At 53.2% G+C, this 21102-nt stretch overlaps 1 protein-coding gene and 1 long non-coding RNA gene across 10 annotated transcripts in view; one reads left to right on the top strand and one right to left on the bottom strand.

Annotated features, from left to right (window-relative positions):
• Positions 1-21102, top strand: part of ARHGEF10L (Rho guanine nucleotide exchange factor 10 like) — a 163124-nt gene that overhangs the window by 33784 nt on the left and 108238 nt on the right. For 8 of the 9 annotated variants that reach the window (XM_054435867.2, XM_054435855.2, XM_054435883.2 and 5 more), the window contains exons 2-4: positions 6607-6686; positions 13519-13704; positions 14503-14536. In XM_054435867.2, the coding sequence (XP_054291842.1) occupies positions 6650-6686; positions 13519-13704; positions 14503-14536 (257 nt within the window). In that variant the 5' untranslated portion in view covers positions 6607-6649. Of the gene's footprint in view, positions 1-4067; positions 4088-6606; positions 6687-13518; positions 13705-14502; positions 14537-21102 lie in introns of those variants that run through there. The other variant, XM_054435861.2, reaches the window with a different exon arrangement.
• Positions 7454-8789, bottom strand: LOC129006361 (uncharacterized). The gene is made up of 3 exons (XR_008491982.2): positions 8557-8789; positions 8086-8181; positions 7454-7577 (listed from the first exon to the last, which is right to left on the bottom strand). It is a non-coding gene; the product is annotated as an uncharacterized LOC129006361 (long non-coding RNA).

The raw sequence follows: 21102 nt of genomic DNA, 5'->3' as shown, positions 1-21102 counted from the left end.
CTCCCCCTCCCTGGTGAAGAGGAAAGGAAGTTGGAGTTGCCCCCACCTCGGGAAGCCCTTTGAGTGTGTCCATCAGGTGGGTGAGGGAGGAGCTGGGGTGTGTGGTCCCTTGCCAGATTCTGCAGCTCTGGCACCTGCAGGGTTGAGGAGGGTCTGGGAGGACGCTCCCTGACCCACCCACTCCCGTACTTCCCCCTTCCACCCTGGGCCTGGGACCAGGCTGAGGGTCCTGCCCTCTGGCTCCCAGGGGCTCAGTAGCTGTGTGGCCTTGGGGATGCCCCTCAGTCTCTTGTCAGCCTCATTTTCGTCATCTGCTATGGGAATCAAATGAGATGCAAACTAAAATGTTCAGTATGGGGCCTGGTGCACACAGTGCTCGGAGGCATCAGCTATTGTCATTTCAAATTTTGTGATCTCAGGCCTGGTGTTCTGGTGGAATACGTTTGTCTTGGACTTAGTTTAGCAGTCTGTAAAATGAGAAAATGCTGTTGGTCCTCAGGGACCAGCAGGAACCCTGGGAGGAAACTGACATTCATTACAAACCTACCAGCATTGTCCAATGTCATCTTATTTACACCTGCACCTGACAAGTAAGCACAGGAGGCGCAGAGCGCTGCCTGCTCTGGAGTGGGGCTGCTGGAGAGCAGAGGATGAACGTTGTCTGGGCTGGCTTCATACTGAGGCCGGGTTCCTGTCCACGCACCTCATCCTTCTCTTCTGCCTGTGTCCCTCCTGCTATAGCTCTGCCTGTGTTTTCTTGAAGGCAGCTCCTCTCTCCCTATCCCGGACTCTCCACCAGGTGGCCCTTTGCACTGAGAAGAGCTGTGGGCATCTTGCTGCCCTGCGTGGGGTAGCCGTGGGCCCTCTTCTTGGTCAGGAGACCCCGCCCCACTTCCTATTCCAGCTCCATTGTGCAGTTTGCATCCACTTCTCTTCCTTCCGGGCCCTGGGCTTTCAGGACAGGCAGAGGACACCAGGAGGGCTTGTACCTCACCTTCCATCTGTTCTCCCCTCCTCTGGGCTGAAGCCCCACGCAAGCAGCTCCCCAGGTCCAGGGATGTCCCAGCCTCATGGGTTCCTGGTCTGTGCCCTTTGGTTCCATGCTGGGTGGGTCCCAAGCAGGGGAAGGTCATAGCTGTTATCTAGTGTGTACCCTGGGCCAGACCCAGTGCTACCCATGCTGAGATGGAAAGAAGCCCAGTGCCCCCAGAGAGGTCACAGGCTCTTGGGGAGGGCAACAGTTATAATGGGGCTGTGTCCGCAGGCGTGTACGTGTCCCAGCACCACCCATGCTCTTTGAAAATAGCCTGTTGGCCCCTATCAGCTGCACCTCTGAGCCACTGAATCAGAACCTCCGGGTGTGGGCCTGGGACATAACTATTTTTAAAAATCTTCAAAACTGGAAACCACTGTGTGAAATGGGTGTAAGGAAGCTTTGTAGAGGAGAAATGGGGTCTGGGTTTTGACGACTGAATAGGAATTTGCTTGCTGGTTGTGAGAGAGAATTCTATGTGGAGGGAACAGACAGCTTAAGCAAAGGCCTGGAGATGTAAAACAGGTTGGGTGGCATGATCATGGGGCTGAAAGCCATTCGTGAGAGCCAGAGCAGAGTTCCAGGCCAGGCCCGGAGCTGCTGAGATCCAAGAGGTCGGTGGAGGGGGCGAATCTTGGAGGGCCTTGCTTAGGACCCAGGCTTCATTCTGACAGTGATGGGGAAGGGTTTGAAGCAACAAGGTGATGTGGCAGGTGTGTTTGTAGAGTGTCTCTGTGGCAGCAGAGGTGGCAGGCGGGTTGGCCTAACGTGTGTCGAATGAGAGCTGAAAGCCAGAGACCTCTCAGAGAACACAGGTACGTGGAGGAGCTCTGGTCCTGACCAGCCCAAGCACCTGGTCTTTCCCCACATTCCCCACCTTCTTTCTGCTTCAGGAGGTGGGCCCTGCAGAGGGCCTCTGAGGCCAGAGCTTGACAAGGGTGCTTGGGCCAGAACCGATTCCTTGTTTTTCTCTGGGCAGGGCTGGGTGGCCGCTGCCCAGCTCAGCCCAGCAGCCCAGCTGCTGCTTCCCCCGCCTCTGCCTGGACCTTGTTGGAGAAAGAGGCCGGCCTTCCCTGTCCTCAAGGCACGACTTGCGCAGCCTTCCAGCCTTTCAAGACCCCCAGGTGTTTTCTTCCTCCAGGCCTCATTCAGGTGGAAGAGGGATGGGGCAGCTTGACGTGTGAGGGATGGGAGATGGTCTTGGGGGGCCTGGGGTGGGACAGGGGCAGGCAGGAGGAGGGTTTCCTAGTGGGGCCTCTGGGCAGATGGACTTTGAACCCTAGAGGGAGGGGAACTAATAAGCACTTTGACTAAATTATCCAAGCCAGGAAGACACCTGCTGTGATGAGCTGGGCAGCTGAGGGCAGAGGGAGGTGCCAATGCCGGGCTGCTCTGGGTGGTCCCGTCACTGAGCCTAACCTGCTCTGGGCCTCTGGTGGGCACACCCTATAGCCGGGAGCTGGGGCCTCCCCTCTTCTTCCCTTGTCTGAGCGCTGCCTCCTCCTCAGCCATTCCACACAGTAGCAGGAAGGGGAACTGTTCAGTGTCCACCTGTCCCTTGGGTTTGGCAGTCATTGTTAAAAAGGTGACCTCCAAGAGAAGACAATCTCCTATAACCCCACCACCCAACCATAGCCTGGATAGGGTCCCCATGGTAACAGAGGCCCCTGTCTACCCAGAGCTTACTCCGTGCAGGGCACGGAGTGTAGAATTCGTCACACCCACTGCTGGGTCCTCATTTCATCAGCATAGGACGCTCAGGAGGCAGGTGCTGGTCTTATTCCCACTGCCCCAGTCAGAAAGGAATTAACTGCTGCTGTGGCAAGTGGCAGAGCTGGGATTTGAACCTGAATCATCCTGGCACCAAATCCTATCCTCTAACCACGGCCTTCGCTGTCACCGCCTAGAGAGTCACCGTGCTGTGGGCAGTGCCCTCCTCCTTTGGACTCAGTTTCCACATCTGTAAAGCAAGAGCAGCACTGCCCTCTTGGAGCTACTTTCTGGTTCTGACACGCCATGCTTTTGTATTAGTTCTCTTTTTAAAGATGAGAATGGTTATTGTTTATTTATTTATTTTTTTTGAGACAGTCTTGCTCTGTCGCCCAGGCTGGAGTGGCAGTGGTGTGATCTTGGCTCATTGCAACCTCCACCTCCCAGGTTCAAGTGATTCTCCTGCTTCAGCTTCTCAAGTAGCTGGGACTACAGGCATGTGCCACCACGCCCGGCTAATTTTTTGTATTTTTAGTAGAGATGGGGTTTCACCATGTTGGCCAGGTGGGTTTCGAACTCCTGACCTCAAGTGATCTGCCTGCCCCAGCCTCCCAAAGTGCTGGGATTACAGGCATGAGCCACCATGACTAGCCTGAAGTGGGTACTTTTTAATCCCCATTTTGCAGATGAGTAAACTGAGGCCCAGAGATAGGATTAACGCATCTAAGGTCTCATAGCTGCTGAGTGGAACCCAGGTGGTATCAGGGAACCTGAACTCTTTTCTAACCCTGTGAGGATCTGTAGTGGTGGCAGGGGGCTGCTGTGAGCCATCCCCACTCCCTTGTCCACATCCTTCTGAGACTAGCGGCCTGTGTGTGCAAAATGGTGGCCATAGGCCTATGGGTATGGGCAGGGCTTGCTGGCCTGTGTCCTCCTCCCGACACTTCAGAGCCCCTCATTAGCCTGTAGCAAACACCTTCCAGATTCCAGCCCCAAAGGCTAGGGAGGCAGTGCGATCAGAGGATTGAGATTAGGCTTTAGGGTCAGGGCTCACTGGCTGGAATCCTAGTGTGGTCACCTTGTCCTCTTGCTTCTGTGACCTGGGGCAAATATTTGCTTCTCTGAGCCTCTGTTTCCTCATCCGTAAGCTGGGGTGTTATAAGAATTAGATGGAATAATGCTAATAAAGCGTCAGGCTCCATACATGTTGGTGTCTCTCTTCCTTTCTAGGGAAAGCCTTGGGCTTTGGAGGGGAGGGCAGGAATCAGCCCCGAAGGGTGAAGAAAGGGGAGGACATTGGACTTTCTGCCCTGGAAGGGAAGGATCCTGGGTTTTGGCCCCAGGGTAAAGTAGCAGTCTCTTTCTATATCATCATCAAATTGTATTTAAGGAGCAATTTAGACAGGAGGCTGGGCAAAGTGCCTTCCTTTTTCCTTCTGTAAAATGGGTATAGGTCTTTCTGCTGCTTCCCTCCTGGAACTCTTGGGGCACCAGAGCCCTCAGAGAAAGGCTGAGCAGACCTCAGGGGTTTTGAATGAGCCCACTGGGAGGGGGCCCTGTAGCAGGAGTGCCGTGCAGCTACAGGTTTGTTTTCCAAAACCCTTTGCTGAAGTAAAAGTTTAGTCCTGAGAGTTTTCAGTGTGGGTCTAAAAGGCACAGTCACATGCTTAGCAGAGAGTAACTGGTATCATCAGTCACAGTGAGAAATGCAGGCAGGTGTCAAGGTTCACATCTGTGATCTCAGCACTTGTTGAGGTCAGCAAGGGAGGATAGCTTGAGCCCAGGAGTTTGGGACCAGCCTGGGCAACAGAGTAAGACCCTATCTCTAGAAAAAATTTTAAAAAATTAGCCAGGCATGGTGGTGTGTGCCTGTAGTCCCAGCTACTGGGGAGGCTGAGGCGAGAGGATCACTTGACCCAGGAGTTCCAGGCTGCAGTGAGCCATGATTGTGCCACTGCTCTCCAACCTGGGAAACCGAGACCAAAGCAGCCTCAGTACCTATCGATGGGGGCTATATAAATTATACCCCCACAAAAAACACCTTCATCAAAACAAAACCAAACCTACTATGCAGCTGTTAAAAAAAGTGGGGTTGATTTCTATGTATTAGTACTATTCTGAAATCATCACTGAGATTTAGGTTAAAAAGGCATTTGCAGCACTGTGAGTGCTGTGTTCTCCTTCTGTATGAAACAAGGCATATCTGCAGATATGCAAGTTGGCCCATGCATGGGAGAGTTCTGGAAGGATTCTTGAGAAGTCAGTAACAGTCATCTCTTCTGGGGGACTGGGGGATTAGGGCAACCAGGGTGGGAGGTTGACTAACTTTTTTTTTTTTTTTAATTTTTTGAGACAGAGTCTTGCTCTGTTTCTCAGGCTGGAGTGCGGTGGCACGGTCTTGGCTCACTGCAACCTCTGCCTCCCATGTTCAAGCGATTCTCCTGCCTCAGCCTACTGAGTAGCTGGGATTAAAGGCGTGTGCCACCATGCCCAGCTAATTTTTGTATTTTTAGTAGAGATGGAGTTTCACCATGTTGGCCAGGCTGGTCTCGAACTCCTGACCTGAAGTGATCCGCCCACCTCGGCCTCCCAAAGTGCTGAGATACAGGCGTGAGACACCGTGCCCGGCTCGGAGACTAACTTTTCATTGTCTACCTGTTGTATTGTTTGGGTCTTGAAAGGTGCTAGAGTGTAGTGGCTGCTTCTGAGCACAGACTCCAGAGCCCCATGGCCTGGGTTCGAACCCTGGCTCTTCCTAGCTTTGTGATCTTGGGCAAGTTACTTAACCATTCTTGGTCTCATTTTCTCATTTATAATTTGGACTAATAGATGTTAGTATTTTAAAGTGCTTAAAATTATGCCTGAGATATCGTTGGCAATGCAAGAATGTCTACTGTTACTAATATTGCCATTAACCTGCATTTCATTTTTGTTTAGTAAGCCAATTTAATAAAAATAAAGCCTTTAGGAATGGAAAGGAAAACAGGAATACAGCCAGTTTGTGGCCTGGGCAGATTAGACCAGAGGGCTGGGTGCTTTCTCCCCAGGGTGCATTCTCTCCTCCACAGGATGTCTAGGAGGACAGCCCCCAGTGCACAATTGAAGGTGACAGTAGGGAGCGGGGGCAGGGTTGGCTCCAGGGCCCAGGAAGCCCACTGGAGGCATCAGCCTTTTGCTTATGTGAGCTCCCACTGTGAGGGGAGGGCGGTGCCACCTTGGGCCAGGAGGAACTGTGCCCCCAAGCTGAGCATTTAGGATTCTGTCCGTGTCTTATGCCATTGGCCTCTGGAGCCATTGCTTTCCTCACACCCGTGTGCCAAGGCCAGGTTACCTCCTGCCTGCTGGTCAACCCATGGGGCGGGACAGGAAGAGGCAGAGTGAGAGTGGCCTTCAGCAGGGCCACCGGAAGGGACTGACAGGAGTGGGCAGACCTAAGGGAGCCCATGCTTCCTGGGCAGCCAGGAGGAGGAAGTATCCAGCCCCATTTATGACAGTCAGGTGTGATCCGATTCCTGGAAGGTTGGGGGCTGAGCATGACCCTGGACTCTGGGGCCAGAGCTTCACCTGTAAGCCAGAGGGGATGAGGAGGGACACCCAGCAGGTCCCTGCAGGTCCCTTGGCACTGGCAACAGGAAGGTCTGTGGCTGCAGGGTTTTCTGGGAAGAAGGATTTGGGCTGCACAGCTGCTGGTGTTTCTATGGGTTAATGATTTATGAAGGCTGGAGGCTGGGGCCTTTCTGGGGCTGCCCTGGGCTCTGAGAGCCACTGGGCTGAAGCACAGGTTGTGAGCCAGTGACTCGTCTCAGTAGCTGAAACTGCAGCCCTGACTCCAGCTAATGCGATTTCTGGTCTTCTTTCCACAGGTGTGTAGCTGGGACGGTGCTGGTCTGAGCTGGAACTTGTCTGATGGCTTCCTCCAACCCTCCTCCACAGCCTGCCATAGGTACCGTACCCAGGGCTTCCTGTCCTTCTCATCCCTTCTTAGAAGGGGGCCGCCGAGGGCTGGCGGAGGGCCTTGCTCTGGAGCAGCGTGGCGCCGGGTGGGAAGTCTGCTCTGCTGGCTGCTGGCCCTGCCTGGGCCGCATCCTCTGTCTTACATTCCTTGTCTACAAAATAGAAGTAACTTTCTGCTTACGGAGGAGGCTCTGGGCAAGGGTCAGTCCTTTTCCTGTCTCCCTGAGATCCCCCGGAGAGGTGAACACACGGGGGTCTCAGGCTGAAGCTTATAAATCAGGGGTGAGGAACTGAGGTTGGGGGAGAGGGCTGCGCCACAGGGTCAGGCTGTTGCACAGTGGTAGCATTGCCGCATTTAGTGAAAAAAGAGAGAAAGTAAAAGAAAAATACAGCCAGGCATGGTGTCTCATGCCTGTAATCCCAGCACTTTGGGAGGCCGAGGCGGGCAGATCATTTGAGGTCACGAATTTGGGACCAGCCTGGCCAACGTGGTGAAATCGCATCTCTACAAAAATACAAAAATTAGCTGGGTATGGTGTGGCACTTGTAATCTCAGCTACTTGAGAGGCTGAGGCAGGAGAATTGCTTGAACCTGGGAGATGGAGGTTGCAGTGAGCCGAGATCACACCACTGCACTCCAGCCTGGGTGACAGAGCAAGACTCTCAAAAAAGAAAAAAAAAAAAGAAAAAGAAAAATACATACTTATACTAACAAAATTATTCGTCGTTTATCTGAAATTCAAGTCTGTGTCCTGTATTTTATTTGGCAACCCTGGCACTGGGGCCTCAGACGCCGCAGGTGGAATCCAGGCCCCGCCCGGGAGGAACTGGGCCCAGGGCTGTTTCACCCACGGCGGCAGCTTCCTGTCCTCTTGTACCACTGTGAGACAGGCAGAATTGCAGATGGTAACGAGTGAGGGCTTTGTCATCAGCCGCATCTGAGTTTGAATCCTGACCCTGCCACTTAGACTGTGGGGTTGGTTAAGTGACATGTTGTCTCTGTAGCTTAGTTTCATCATCAGTAAACATGGGGACAATGATACCCTCTCCTGGGCTGTTGCAAGGTTTAAATATATGTCAGGCATGGGCATGGGGTAATCAATTGCTCACTGATGGGAGTGCTTATCATCGTGGGTGTCAGCAGGACAGACAGCGTGTGCCATGCCCTGCACCCCTGGGAGAGCCAAATGAGGCATCTCCTCCTCCCTGAGCCTCGGGGTTCTTCTGGGGTGGGGGGTGGGGAGCAGCACAGCAGACCTGTCTTCTCTGTGGCTATGGGTGGCTTCCCAGGGTCCCCCGCCTCCTGGACTCGCTTGTGTTGGTTCTCACAAGGACCGGGTGTGTCCAGGAACATCAGGGGCATGAGTGACCAGCTCTGGCTGTGCTACCTGTGCAGGCAGTTAGGAAGCTCTTCCTTCAGCTCTCAGCTGTGCTGGGATGGGCCTCCTGAGTTTTCCTTCTGATAAGGAGCAATGCCTGATTGCCTGGGGGGAGGATAGAAGGCGGCCTTGGGGACAAGCACATCTCATCTCCCAATTCATGACTGGGATTTGGGTCCCAGCATGCCTGGCCTTGCCCCATCCCGCCCCTGCTGCCATGGGCACTTGCTCCCTTTCCTCTCCCCACCAAGAGGCCTGAACCTGAACATGGGGAGTGAGAAAAAAAAAATTTATGACTAAGTCAATTCTGTTCTGTTCAGCAAACATTTGACAAATATTTGTTGTTCCAGCTCTTTCTAATATTGCTGGCTAGTATCATCTGGGTGAACCCAGCTCTTTGCCATTTTCTCATTCTCTGAGAGCTTCCCATTACCTTCCCAAATTAAATTCAAATTCCTGAGTAGGGGATTCCCCACGCACCTTGTCAACTGTCTAATGACCTTCTTCATTCCTGCGCGTGTCTTCAGCACCCCCGGGGCACTTGGTGTTTGTTCTGTGTCTTTGCTGTGGCCTCTGCCTGGAATCCACGCTTTAGATGGAGCCTGTCAGGCCTTGTCTCATCCTTTAAGGCTCAGGGCAAGGGCAGCCTCATCCTCGGAGCCCTTCCTGAAGCCCCAGAGAGCCCCAGCCCCTTCCTCTTGGCACCATCTCAGTCTCTGAGGTTTTAGGTTTTTTCCTGCTGGCTCTGCCCTGTCAGCCTCACAGTGAGCTCCGGAGGGGAGCTCACAGTCCCTCACCCTGAACGCCAGGACTGTGTCTTACCTCTCCTTCCCCTCCCTGCCCACTGGATGCTGGGAGCTGCTCACTGCATGCATGGGTAACTGAAGCTATTCATACTCTTAAAGGGAGGAGGTGCAGGCCAGGCACAGTGGCTCATGCCTGTAATCCTAGCACTTTGAGAAACCTTGCTTGAGCTCAGGAGTTTGAGACCAATCTGGACAATGCAGTGGAACCCCGTCTCTACAAAAAATGAAAAAAAAAAAAAATAAAAAATAGCTGGGCGTGGTGGTGCATACCTGTAGTCCCAGCTACCTGGGAGGCTGAGGTGGGAGGATCACTTGAGCCCAGGAGGTTGAGGCTGCAGTGAGCCATGATCGCACCACTGCCCTCCAGCCTGGGTGACAGAGTGAGCTTCATTTAAAAAAAAAAAAAAGGTGTAGAAGTGACCTGAGTCCCTGGACATGGCTGGGGGCAGGGTTGCCTGAGGCCGGGTCTTGCCTGTGAGTTGGAGAGGACTGCCCTTCTCACCCAGCAGCAGGGACTGGGCTATGACAAAGCTGTAATCATAATAATAACAGTGATAATGGTGGTAATAATATGACGGTGATGATGTAACGATGGTGATAATAATAAGCAGAATCATCATCGTCAGAAAAGCTAACATTTGGTGAGCACGCACCCTGTACCAGGTGCTTTATTTATGTTCATTCATTCCCTCCTCCCAACATCCCTGTGAGGTAGTTGCTGTTATTGTCCTCGTTTTACAGACCAGGAAACTAGGAGGGGGTCAAATAACCCGACACTCATCCAGCTGGTACCTGGGTGAGCTGGAGTCTGAGCCGAACCCAGGTGGTCTGACTCTAAAACCTTAGTCAATGCAGTGACACCATCCACGTATAAAGGGAGACCCTCACCCCCACTCCCTGCCCAGCAGATTCACTTAGGCAAGGACCAGTGGACACTGAGAGACTAAGAAAACCCTGTATAAGTCAGGATGGGCCTGTATCTGGTACCCCCAAAGTAGTAGGTAGGGACTTTGTGGTCATTTATTCCAGTATTTAAACAAATTTTTTTTTGAGACAGGATTTTGCTCTGTTACGCAGGCTGGAGTACAATGGTGTGATCATGGCTCACTGTAGCCTCAAACTCCTGGGCTCAAGCCATTCTGCTTCAGCCTCCTGAGTAGCTGAGACTGCAGGCACACACCACCACACCCAGCTGATTTTAAAATTATTAAACAATTTTTACTTTTGTTTATTTTTTTTTGAGACAGAGTCTCGCTTTGTCACCCAGGCTGGGGTGCAGTGGCACAATCATGGCTCAGTGCAGCCTTGAACTCCTGGGTTCTAGTGATCCCTCCACCTCAGCCTCCCAGGTAGCTGGGACTACAGGTGTATGCTACCACACCCGGCTAATTTTCTCATTTTTAGTAGAGACAAGGTCTCACCATGTTACCTGGGCTGGTCACAAGCTTTTGAGCTGAAGCCATCCTCCCACCCCAGGCTCCCAAAGTGCTGGGATTACAGGTGTGAGCCACAGCACCCAGCCTATGTTTTAAACTTTGAAAATTGCCACCCATAGACATGACAACCGGGGGACAAATGCCTATCATGTGCCTCCTATATGTTGGACATTGCATTAGATGCTAAGGATGCAACAGCAAACAAAACAGACAAAAATACCTGCCCTCGTGAAGCTTATATTCGAGTAGAGGAGACAGACAGCAACACAAACAGCATATAGCATCATAGGCTGACAACAGCCATAGAGAAAGGTAAAGTAGGCAGGGCAAACCGGGAGTCTCAGCAGGTCTCTATGGCAGCGTGCAGTAGATGCCACAGCATGCAGAGAGATGATGTGCAGTAAAGACCTGAAAGAGGGGAGAGCAGGAGAAGATACTCACGGGAAGAATGTGCTAGGCCCTGGGGCTGCAAGTGCAAAGGTCCTGAGGCAGGAGCATGCCTGGCACATTTGTGGTACAGGAAGGAGATCAATGTGGCTGGAGTGGAGGGAGCAAAGGATGAGCAGAAGATTCTATGCACATATGCACGTGTGTGCGCACACACACACACACACACACCCCTACCCAATGTGTATATGTAACTGAAACAGAAGTGTCAAAACCAATATTGAAATTATAACAAGGTGAATTCATTAGTATCACAATACATTATTTTTTAAACATCTGAAATAATTCAATACCAAATGCATTTTATTTGGTATTATAATATCAAAAAGAATACCCCATATGATTTTATTAATATTAGAATACAATGTTTAGAAACATCTGAAACAAAACAAGCTATCAATCCAACACCAAATGAAATGCTGATTGGGAATCTCCTAATTGAACTTATGAGCTACCAGGGGTTGGGAACTGCATCCGAAAACCACAGATCCAGCTCCCACCCAACCCCTTTATGTCAGCGCAGGGCAGAATGTCTGAGGGCTTAGTAGAAGAGTGTGGAGGGTGAATGGAGCTGGGTTCCAGTCCATCCCCATCCTCTTAGCTGCTGACTGTGGGCACATTGCTTTGCTTCTGTCTCTGGAGTCTTGGGTAAATGGAGGTGATCCTGAGGCTGTATCAGGAAGCTGCCCGGGGCACAGCTCGGGCTCTCTCAGGACTTGTTTCTTGACACCTGGGGAAGGAGTTTGCTCTACAGGCCACATCGCTGCCCAGAGTCCACCCCTGCTGACCTGGCCTTAGGGATCCCCAAAGCCCCAGGAGGAGCGGCTGTGTCTTCTCCTCCGTGGCCTCAGAGGAAGTTGGGTACTTCTATTCTGGGGAGGGAGGGCGTGCTCTGGGCTTCCATTGCAGTCGAGCAGCTGAAGAATGGGCTTCCTACATCTGCCCCCAAAACATTATGCTCTGGGAACCTCCAGCTCATTGTAGGGGAGTGATTGGATTTTTCTAGTCCAAGAGACTGTTGGAATCAGATATGTCCATCTGTCCATCTGTTCATCTGCTGGCCCATCTGTCCATCTCTCTGTTCCAGTCACCTCCTCACCCATCATTCATCCATCCATCTAATGTTTATTGAGCATTTGCTAGGGCTGGGTCCGCAGACCCATAGGCTAGAAAATCCTGTTTGTCCTCAAGGATCTGAGGCTGTTGTTGTCATAATCCTTACATATACAGGCACTGTGCCGAGGGCTACTCCGACCCAGTGGTTCTCTGATAGTGGTGATTTTACCCTCCAGGAGGACATATGGCAATGTGTGGAGACATTTTTGGTTGTCACAGCTGGAGGGTCCCCTGGGCCTGTAGGGTGTAGAAGCCAGGGATGCTGCTAATCATCCTACAGTGCACAGGACAGCCCCCCTCTCCACCCACAAAAAGAATTATCCAGTCCCAAGTGTCAATTGTACCAAGGTTGAGAAACCCTAAGCTGCAGCTCAGCTGATGTTCATGTCAGCCTTATGGGGAAAGTGCTGTTTTTATTCTCCAGTTTGCAGAGGAAACCGAGATTCAGAGAGGCAAAGTGACTTGCTCAGAACCACACAGCCAGCAGGGAGCTCAGACAGGGCCATGTGAGCGCAGAGCTCATGCCTAAGCTGTGCGGCATGTGCCCACAAGAGGGCTGCTTAGGGTGGTCAGCTTGGCAGATGTTGAAAAACACAACCAAACTGTCCGTTGGTTTTGCAATGGTTTGCATAAGGTAGGGGATGGAGTTACTGAACTCCTGAAGTTCCATTCAGCTCCGAGTTTAGGAAGGAAGTCTTCTAGGAAGAGGACTGGGGAACCTCCATGTGGTGAAATGGCTGGAAATGGCTTCTCATGCTCTCTAGGATAGAGAATTCATCCCTTCACTCATTTAACAAAAGCCGCTAAGCTCCTAGTCTGGGCTGGTCCAGGACCCGACAGTAGAGGGGACAGACAGGTGAGATGTCTGCTCTCAGGGATCCGAGCTTGGTGGGGAGTACAAACAAGGGGCAGGGGCAGAGAAGGAGAGGCCACGCCTCCTATAGTAGGGTAGGCGGGGACGGTCTCTCTGCTTGAATTGAGCTTTAATGGGCGAGGAGGACAGGAGTTCATAGTCACGAAGGGGGTTCCCCAGGAGGGGAAAAGCAGGGAATGAGGCCTAGCGAGCTGACCTCCACGCTGGGAGCTCGGTGCCTTCCCCTACACCAGCCAGTCTGTGCCCTAGTACCTGCAAGCTGGCTGCCTCCAAGCCCAGGCATTCCCAGGCAGCTGTGTTTCATGCTGCTGCACATACCAAATAAAGTGCAATGGGAAGGATATGCTGTCCGTGCTCATTTGCACACACAAAGCACACAGACACATCAACACAGAAACATACAATAAGCTTGTGCTCACGCATAAACACACATTTAAAAAGACCCCTTGCTCACAAAACAGGGAAACAGGAAATAAGAAGAGGAAAGATATACATTGAAATACTGAGGTGCACAGGCTCGCCCCGGGAGCACACTCCCTTCCCTCCCTCAACTGCCACTTGCTTAGAGACCTAACCCAACCCCCTCCCCCCGGGCCTTACCAGCACTGTAGGGCCATGTGGCTTGAGTTTGATGGCTCTCATTCCCTGGCTCAGACCTGAGGTGCTCACCCAGTTCCAGCCCATGCCCACCTACCCCCAGCCATCTCTCCATTGACCAAACCTCGGAGATCCTGCAGCCTGGCCAACTCCTCATCTCTTCCAGGAGATCAGCTGGTTCCAGGAGCCCCAGGCCCCTCCTCCGAGGCAGAGGACGACCCAGGAGAGGCCTTTGAGTTTGACGACAGTGATGATGAAGAGGACACCAGCGCAGCCCTGGGCGTCCCCAGCCTTGCTCCTGAGAGGGACACAGACCCCCCACTGATCCACTTGGACTCCATCCCTGTCACTGGTAAGACGTTTCTGGGAACTTCCGGTCCCGGGGCTACAGGGAGCATGGAGAACTGGGCGGAAGCTCCAGGCTCTCAGGGATGCCTGGTGGCCCCTCCGCTGTCCCCAGAAAGCAGGAAGGGAAAAGCCAGTGGGAAGAAGCTGCAGTCTATGGCTTCCCTTGCGAATTGGAAATTCCTAGCATTCCTGCAACATCTGGCGCACTTTGGCACATTGTAAATGGAAGTGGTTGGCCTGAGGTTTGCTTTGGAGACAGTTGCTGCCCAGAGCTTGTGTCTCTGAAGTCCTCCCTGCAGCTTCTCCTAAAGAATCCACACCAGCCAGAAGAGCAGCCTCCCAGAGGTCCCCTCTCCTGTCTGCCTTGGGAAGCTGGCAACCCTGGGGGGCAGGAGGGCCCTGATAAGCTGGTGTTAAATGGCAGCTTCTGGGCTCTTAGAGTCTGTTATCCGAGAGAGAATCTGGGGACCGGACCAGCTGGAACTTCCTGCAGGCTTGGGGACAGCGGGCTCCTGGAGCAGCTGGGGGTGGAGGGCAGGCCCAGAGCAGGCAGGGTGGCTGCTGCGGGTTCTGGCTGGAGTTGGGAAGTGGGCCACGGGGTGGGTGGGGGTGGTGCAGGCCAGGTAGGGGAGCTGATGACTGAGCCAGGGCTGGGGGAGGGAGGCGGGGCTCAGCAGGCACCCAGACTGGCCAGGCCCTGTCTGCGGCGCCCCTGGGGAGGCTGGGAAAGGGGCGGGGAAGGCCTGAGTGCTTGGGGCCAGCCTCTGGCCTGACAGGCTCTCTGTCTGCTCTTCTTTTGCAGACCCAGACCCAGCGGCTGCTCCACCCGGCACAGGGTGAGTGAACCTTGCTCCTTTGCTTTGGCGGTTGGAAACGGGGAGACACCGGGCAGTGGGTGGGGATGGGGTGGAGCTGAGGCCCAGAGGACCCGACTGGTCTTTGGCTAAGGAGGAAAGCATTTCACTGAGGCCCTGTGCCCTGGGGGAAGAGGTCAGTTCCAGAAACTCATGGTACTTTTTCCTTTATTTTGCCCACAAACCTCTGAAACCGCAGGAGGCAGGCCTGGCTCCAAACCCTGCCTCTGTCCCTTCCTAGCTGTGTGGCCTTGGAGGAGTCACAGAAACTCTCCAAGTGTCAGTCTGTTCGTGGCTGAAAGGGAAACAATGAGAGAACCCCCTCTGTTGGGTTTGTCTTGGAGAAGCGAACGGCTGGAGGGTCCCCAGTGTGTGTGTGTGTGTGTGTGTGTGTGTGTGTGTAGTAGGGGAGGTTGGGGGGGTTTCAGGGTGGGGGGCGTGCAGCCCATTGTAATTATTTTTGCAGTTGCCATTTGTCTTGTTAATATCACTCCCATTCCTATGACAGTTGCTGTTAAGGACCCTGCCCTCTGTGCCTGGGAGCCTGTCAGAGGCAGTGTAGCCTAGTGGTTAGGAGCCTGGATGTTGGGGTGAGGGCCTGCATCTTGGCTGTGGCCCCCATACTGGCCACAGGTCCTCATGTCAGTCAAGTCCCCTTTTGGTTTTCTCATCTGTAAAATGGGCCATTGGGTAAGATGCCCAGCCTCGTGATAGGTGCCTAATCAAGGCATTTGCTTTTTATTACAGTTCTTCTTTGTCTTCTGCAAGTCAGGTCTGGGTTGGAAGGGTAATTGGGCAACTGGAGGTGGTGGGAGCTGAGGCCTCTCAGGACCAGGTGCTTAGAGCCTCCTTGCCTAAGCAGTGGAGGGGTCTAGGCTCCAAATGAATGGCCCAAGCATCTGAACCCCGAGTTTAAATCCTTACTACCCTGGTGAGGGGAGGCATGTTTGAGCCCTGCTTTGTCTTCCTGGAGTGCCCCAAACTGAGCAAGAGGGGCTAATTCTCAGGGCGGTGTCACCCAACGGGAGGTTTCAGAGATGCAGGTTGCAGGCCCAGGCCCCCAGAGGAGAAGTCCTTCATGTGCTCATTTGCTGTCCAGAGTGGGTGGACCCGGGGAGGGTTTCTGCTGAGCTTGCTACTATGTAATTAAGGTCAGAATTAGGAGCCAGCCTCTCCTCCCTGATTAGGGACCTGAAATGAATCAGCAGCCATTCGTCCTGCACCTGGGCTGGGAAGGGCCGTGATGGCTGCAATCTTCCAAGGGTTTATATCTCCAGGGTGGGCCAGGGGTAAAGTTGTGGAGAAACTCAGTCTGGTTGGAGATGCAGATGTGTCAGAGTGGGACAGAGACGGACACCCAGGGAGCTGGGACAATGACTGGAGGGGAGCAAGGATGGGGCCGTCAGGGAAGACTTCTGGGCCAGGTCCTGGCTCAGCAAGTGAATGGAAATTCTCCATTCAGGATGGCAGAGGGGCAGGGGGAGTGCCCGCTGAGGAAGCCCCTGAGTAGACGTACAGGGTTGGCACAAAGGGTGGTCGGCACACTCACTTCCTTCAAGCTACCCTCCTGGAGACCCCAGGAGTTAGGTGATGTGCTCAGTGTTCCATGTAGATAAGTAGATGCTCATTCAGAAGAGAGACCAAGGCCCCTCTGACACGGAGGCCGGGTGCTTGGCTGCCATACTTCCCTGCCTCCAGGAGCTCATGCCCTGGTCCCTGATGAGAGGGTGTGGCTGGCTTCATAGGAATGATCTGATTGTGTGTACATTTTTTGAGGAAAGATTTTTGCCCACTCAGAAATGATCTCTGAGCTCTTGGGAGAGTGGCGTCTAAGCAGTCGGTGGAATGTTCCATAGGTCCCTCCTGGGGAGCCTTGTGCGGCAGTGCCCGGTGTGTGATTCCTGGTGAGGTCCCTTCCCTTGACATGAGAGCAGAGCAAAAAGAGCCGGCTCTTCGTTCCCCCAACACGGAGATCTTGTGAGGGCGGAGGGGTGTGCAGGTGTGTCTCTCCACCAGAAGTTGCCTCTGTGGGCACAGGGACTTTTTGATTTTTTGGAGGGGGATGTTTTGTTTGCTGCCAAACCTCATGGCTTAGCACAGTGGCAGGCACGGGGTGAGTGCCAAAGACGTCCTTGTTGAACGAATGATGGACAGAAGGACAAGGAGGGTCTATGTCTCCGTGGAAGCAAGGAGAAAACAAACAGCATGTCAGACCGGGCAAAGTGGCTCATGCCTGTAATCCCGGCACTTTGGGAGGTCAAGATGGGTGGACCACTGAGGTCAGGAGTTCAAGACCCAGCCTGGCCAACATGGTGAAACCCCGTCTCTACTAAAAATACAAAAATTAGCTGGTCCTGGTGGTCGGTGACTGTAATTCCAGCTACTGGGGAGGCTGAGGCAGGAGAATCGTTTGAACCTGGGAGGTGGAGGTTGCAGTGAGGCGAGATTGCGCCATTTCACTCCAGCCTGTGTGACAGAACGAGACTCTGTCTCAAAAACAAACAAACACAACCAACCAAAGAATACCACCCCACCCCGCTACCCCCAAACAAATGGCATGTCACCAGGGCTTCTATTGGAGTCTGACTCTGGCAGCTGTAGAGGCCAAGACAGAGGCCAGCGAAGGGAAGGGCAGAGTGGTTGTGTGGCCCGAGGCCACATGGATAGAGTCCCCTGACCTCACTGGTGCTGATGGTGCTGTGCTGAGCCATAGGCTGTGCTAAGTGCCCTGTGTACATTATCTCTTTTTGTTGTTGTTTGAGACAGGGTCTCACTCTGTTGCCCAGGCTGGAGTGCAGTGGTGTGATCATGGCTCACTGCATCCTCGACCTTCTAGGCTTGAGCGATTCTCCTGCCTTAGCCTCCTGAGTAGCTGGGACTACAGGCATGTGCCACCACGCCTGGTTATTTATTTTTTTTTTTTTTGCTCTTGTTGCCCAGGCTGGAGTGCAGTGGCGCCATCTCGGCTCACTGCAACCTCTGCCTCCTGGGTTCAAGTGATTCTCCTGCCCAGCCTCCTGAGTAGCTGGGATTACAGGCGTGTGCCACCATGCCGAGCTAATGTTTTGTATTTTTAGCAGAGATGGGGTTTCATCATGTTGGCCAGGCTGGTCTTGAGCTCCTGACCTCAGGCGATCCACCCACCTCGGCCTCCCAAAGTGCAGGGATTATAGGCATGAGCCACCGCGCCCGGCCTAACTTTCATGTTTTTTGTAGAGATGGAGGTCTCACTCTGTTGCCCAGGCTGTTCTTGAACTCCTGGGCTCAAGTAATCCTCCTGCCTTGGTGTCCCAAAGTGCTGGGATTACAGGCATGAGCCACTGCATCTGGCCCATATTATCTTATTACTTGTACCCCTAGGAGCCCTAGAAGACAGGGACTATTGAATATGCCCGTTTTGCAGATGAACAGCTGAGGCTTGGAGAACTGAAGTAATTTACTGAAATCTCATGGAGCTAGTAAATGGCAGGGCTGGGACTAGGCCTATCTGCCCTCAAAGCTGTCTACTGAGGCCCACAGGGTTTGCTTCTCCTGGTGGACTCTGAAGCACGTGCACTCATGTCCACCCTGAGCTCTCGCTGGGGGAGTCGTGGTTGAAAGAGCAGCCCTGAGTACCCAGCAGTGCCTGGGAAACGTGAGCGCCGCAGATCGCTGGCTTCCTGTGTTTTTCCTGGACTCAGGCCTGCACCCCTCACCTCTGAGTGCAATAGCCCCATGGACTCTGGCCCCCTCTGGAGTTGTTTGCTTTTCCTGTTTAGTTTTGCCTTTATCCCCCTGTGACCTCAGCACTTTTCTGTGGGTCAGGGTTTTGGCTCCTGGCCCTGGTTGCAGGAATTCTCATGGGCTCCCTGAAGGTACCTGGCCTACCCCTTCCTGGGCTTTTCTGGATAAGATGGTTGTAGTGCCTATTGGCTAGTGTCTCTCATTGGGGCCTAGAGCTAGGGGAAGGGATGGGGCAGCCGGATTCTGGGAGAGGACAGGGAGACTCATCCTTCCTGGATGTATCAGGGGCTGAGAGGATCAGGCCAAGAGGAGACCAGGCTCAGCAAAGCAGTATTGGCACAGGATGGAAACAGGACGCTGGTGGCCTGTGGCTTCTGAGACTGCTAGGTGTGGGGGATATAGGGGCTCATGGGAAGGGCAGGTCAGCAAGGCCGGAGTGGGTCCGCAGTGTCTGGAGGAAATCTTCAATGTTTTCCAGATTGCCGCAGACCTAGTCTGGAGTTGTTTGGAATCCTGGGCTTCTCCTTACATGCGCTGTTTCCCAAATCTGGAGCATTTGAGCCTCCTGTGTCCTGTCTCGCAGGGTCCATGCGGGACGTGAGGCATGGCAGATACCGGCTCTCCGCCCATGGAGTCCCTCATGGGAGGGTTATGGGGACCAGGTCCTTCTTTCCATTAAAAATCTTTCTTTAAAGGTCCCTTGCCAAATCCATAAATTGGAAAAGCTGGTTTTTGTGTTTTCTTTCCTTCTTTTCCTCCTCCGAGGGTAGAAACAAGGGCTCCCAGTTTCCAATCAGAGCCAGGACCTTTGGATCCCAGGCCCTTTGAAGACCCACACAGCCTCCTCATTGAAAAAGGCACATCCAGGGTACCTGGTTGGCGCATCTCTTCATGGTATAAATATGCCTTCAAGGAATCCTGTGACGCTCCTCCCTGTATCCCTGCAGCAGTGGGACTCTGCCTCACTCATTTTTTATCCCAGTGCCTGGCAGAGATGGTGCAACAATACTAACAGCCTACACGTGCACGGACTTTACAGTTTACATCTCATTTTGATTCTCACAACTGTGGGAGGCAGAATCATGGCCCTTCCACCCCTTGGAGATTTCCGCGTTCTCATCCCCAGCACCTGCGAATCTGTGACGTTGCGTGGCAAAGGGACTTCGCAGATGTGATTAAGTGAGGGGTTTTGAGATGGGGATATGACCCTGGGCTATCCGTGGGCCCAGTGGCACCACAAGGGTTGTGACAAGAGGGAGACAGGAGGGCCAGAGTCAGAAAGAGGTGGGAAGATGCCACGCTCCTGGCCTTGGAAATGGAGGACGGGATTGTGACCAGGTGGCTTCTCGAGGCTGGAAAAGGCGGGGGATGGCTTCTCCCCTGGAGCCGCCCCTGCTGAAACCTCGCTTTTAGCGAGAGCACAGCCCTGCCGAAACCTCGCTTTTAGCCTTGCGAACCCCTTAATGGCCTTCTGACCTCCACACCTGTGAGAATAGATTTGTGTTGTAAGTCACTAAGTTCGTGGTCATCTGTTACAGCAGCCATAGGAAACTAACATGACGCCCCAGAAAGAGGAAATTATCGTGGGCACCGTTTTGCAGACCAGACCCGGGAGAGGGCGTCATTTGTCTGTGGGGCTGGGCTGGCAGGCGTGGTGCTTGGGCTCAAAGCCTCAGGCCAGGGGCTCTGTTTGCTCTTCCTCTGTGGCCCTCTCTGTGCATCTAGGATGGTGCTCTGCTGACTGGCCGGTATTCCCCTGCCCTTCCCTTGCGTCTTCCTGTCCTTTCACCCAGCACCTCTTTACTGAATGACTGCGATGGGGGCTGACATGCTCTGCCAGGCCATGTTATTTTTACGTGCCTGTGTATGTGTTTGGCTCTAGGACCAGATCATAATGGCCTGAATGTGCCCAGCACTTCTTACATGCTGTGCTCTGAGAGCTTTCCCTCCCCAATGCCATTCATCCTTGCAACACTCTCACAGGACAGGCGCTGATATAATCTGCATTCTAGAGATGCGGCAACTGGCACAGAGAGGGCATGACATCAGCCCAGGGTCACAGAAAAAGATGGGCAGAGCCAGAGTCAACCCCAGCTGGCTTCCAGAACCTGTGTTCTAACCCCTCTGGCGCAACCATCTCCCACACAGAGCTGGTTTGGATCCCGCCTGCCCTATACGTTAGCTGCATGACCCAGGACGTGCTCTTTGGCTTCTCTGCCTAACTCTCAGTTTCTTTTCTTTTCTTTCTTTTTCTTTTTTTGAGATGCAGTCTCTGTCGCCCAGGCTGGAGTGCAGTGGTGTGATCTTGGCTCACTCCAACCTCTGCTCTGCCCCCTGGGTTCAAGTGATTCTCCTGCCTCGGCCTCCTGAGTAGCTGGGATTACAGGCACCCGCCACCATGCCCGGCTAATTTTTTTTGTATTTTTAGTAGAAACGGGGTCTCACCATGTTGGCCAGGCTGATTTCAAACTCCTGACCTCAAGTGATCTGCCTGCCTTGGCTTCCCAAAGTGCTAGGATTATAGGTGTGAGCCACCGTACCCAGGCCCCTCAGTTTCTAATCTCTGTAAAGCAGGGTGATGAGACTCACCGGATGGCATTATTGGTGGGGATGAAATGAGATGGGAGAGATTAGGTGCTTACTCGGTGAGCTGCTCATTGTCACTGTCCCCAAAGGGTGCAGATCTGTCTGGGGCTGACTCCAGGCACAAGGGACCCCTCCCTGGCCTATGCATTGCTTAGCATTACCTGAGATGCTCATCAGTCCATCCCTCCTCCCTACCTCCCCCCTCTCCCTTTTTTAAAAAAATACAGTTTGTTGTAGAC

This window comes from Pongo pygmaeus, chromosome 1 (genome assembly GCF_028885625.2).
Source record: "Pongo pygmaeus isolate AG05252 chromosome 1, NHGRI_mPonPyg2-v2.0_pri, whole genome shotgun sequence".
Taxonomy (NCBI): Eukaryota; Metazoa; Chordata; class Mammalia; order Primates; family Hominidae; genus Pongo; species Pongo pygmaeus.
Note: the sequence above shows the minus strand (reverse complement) of the source record. Positions and strands in the feature narration are given on the sequence as shown.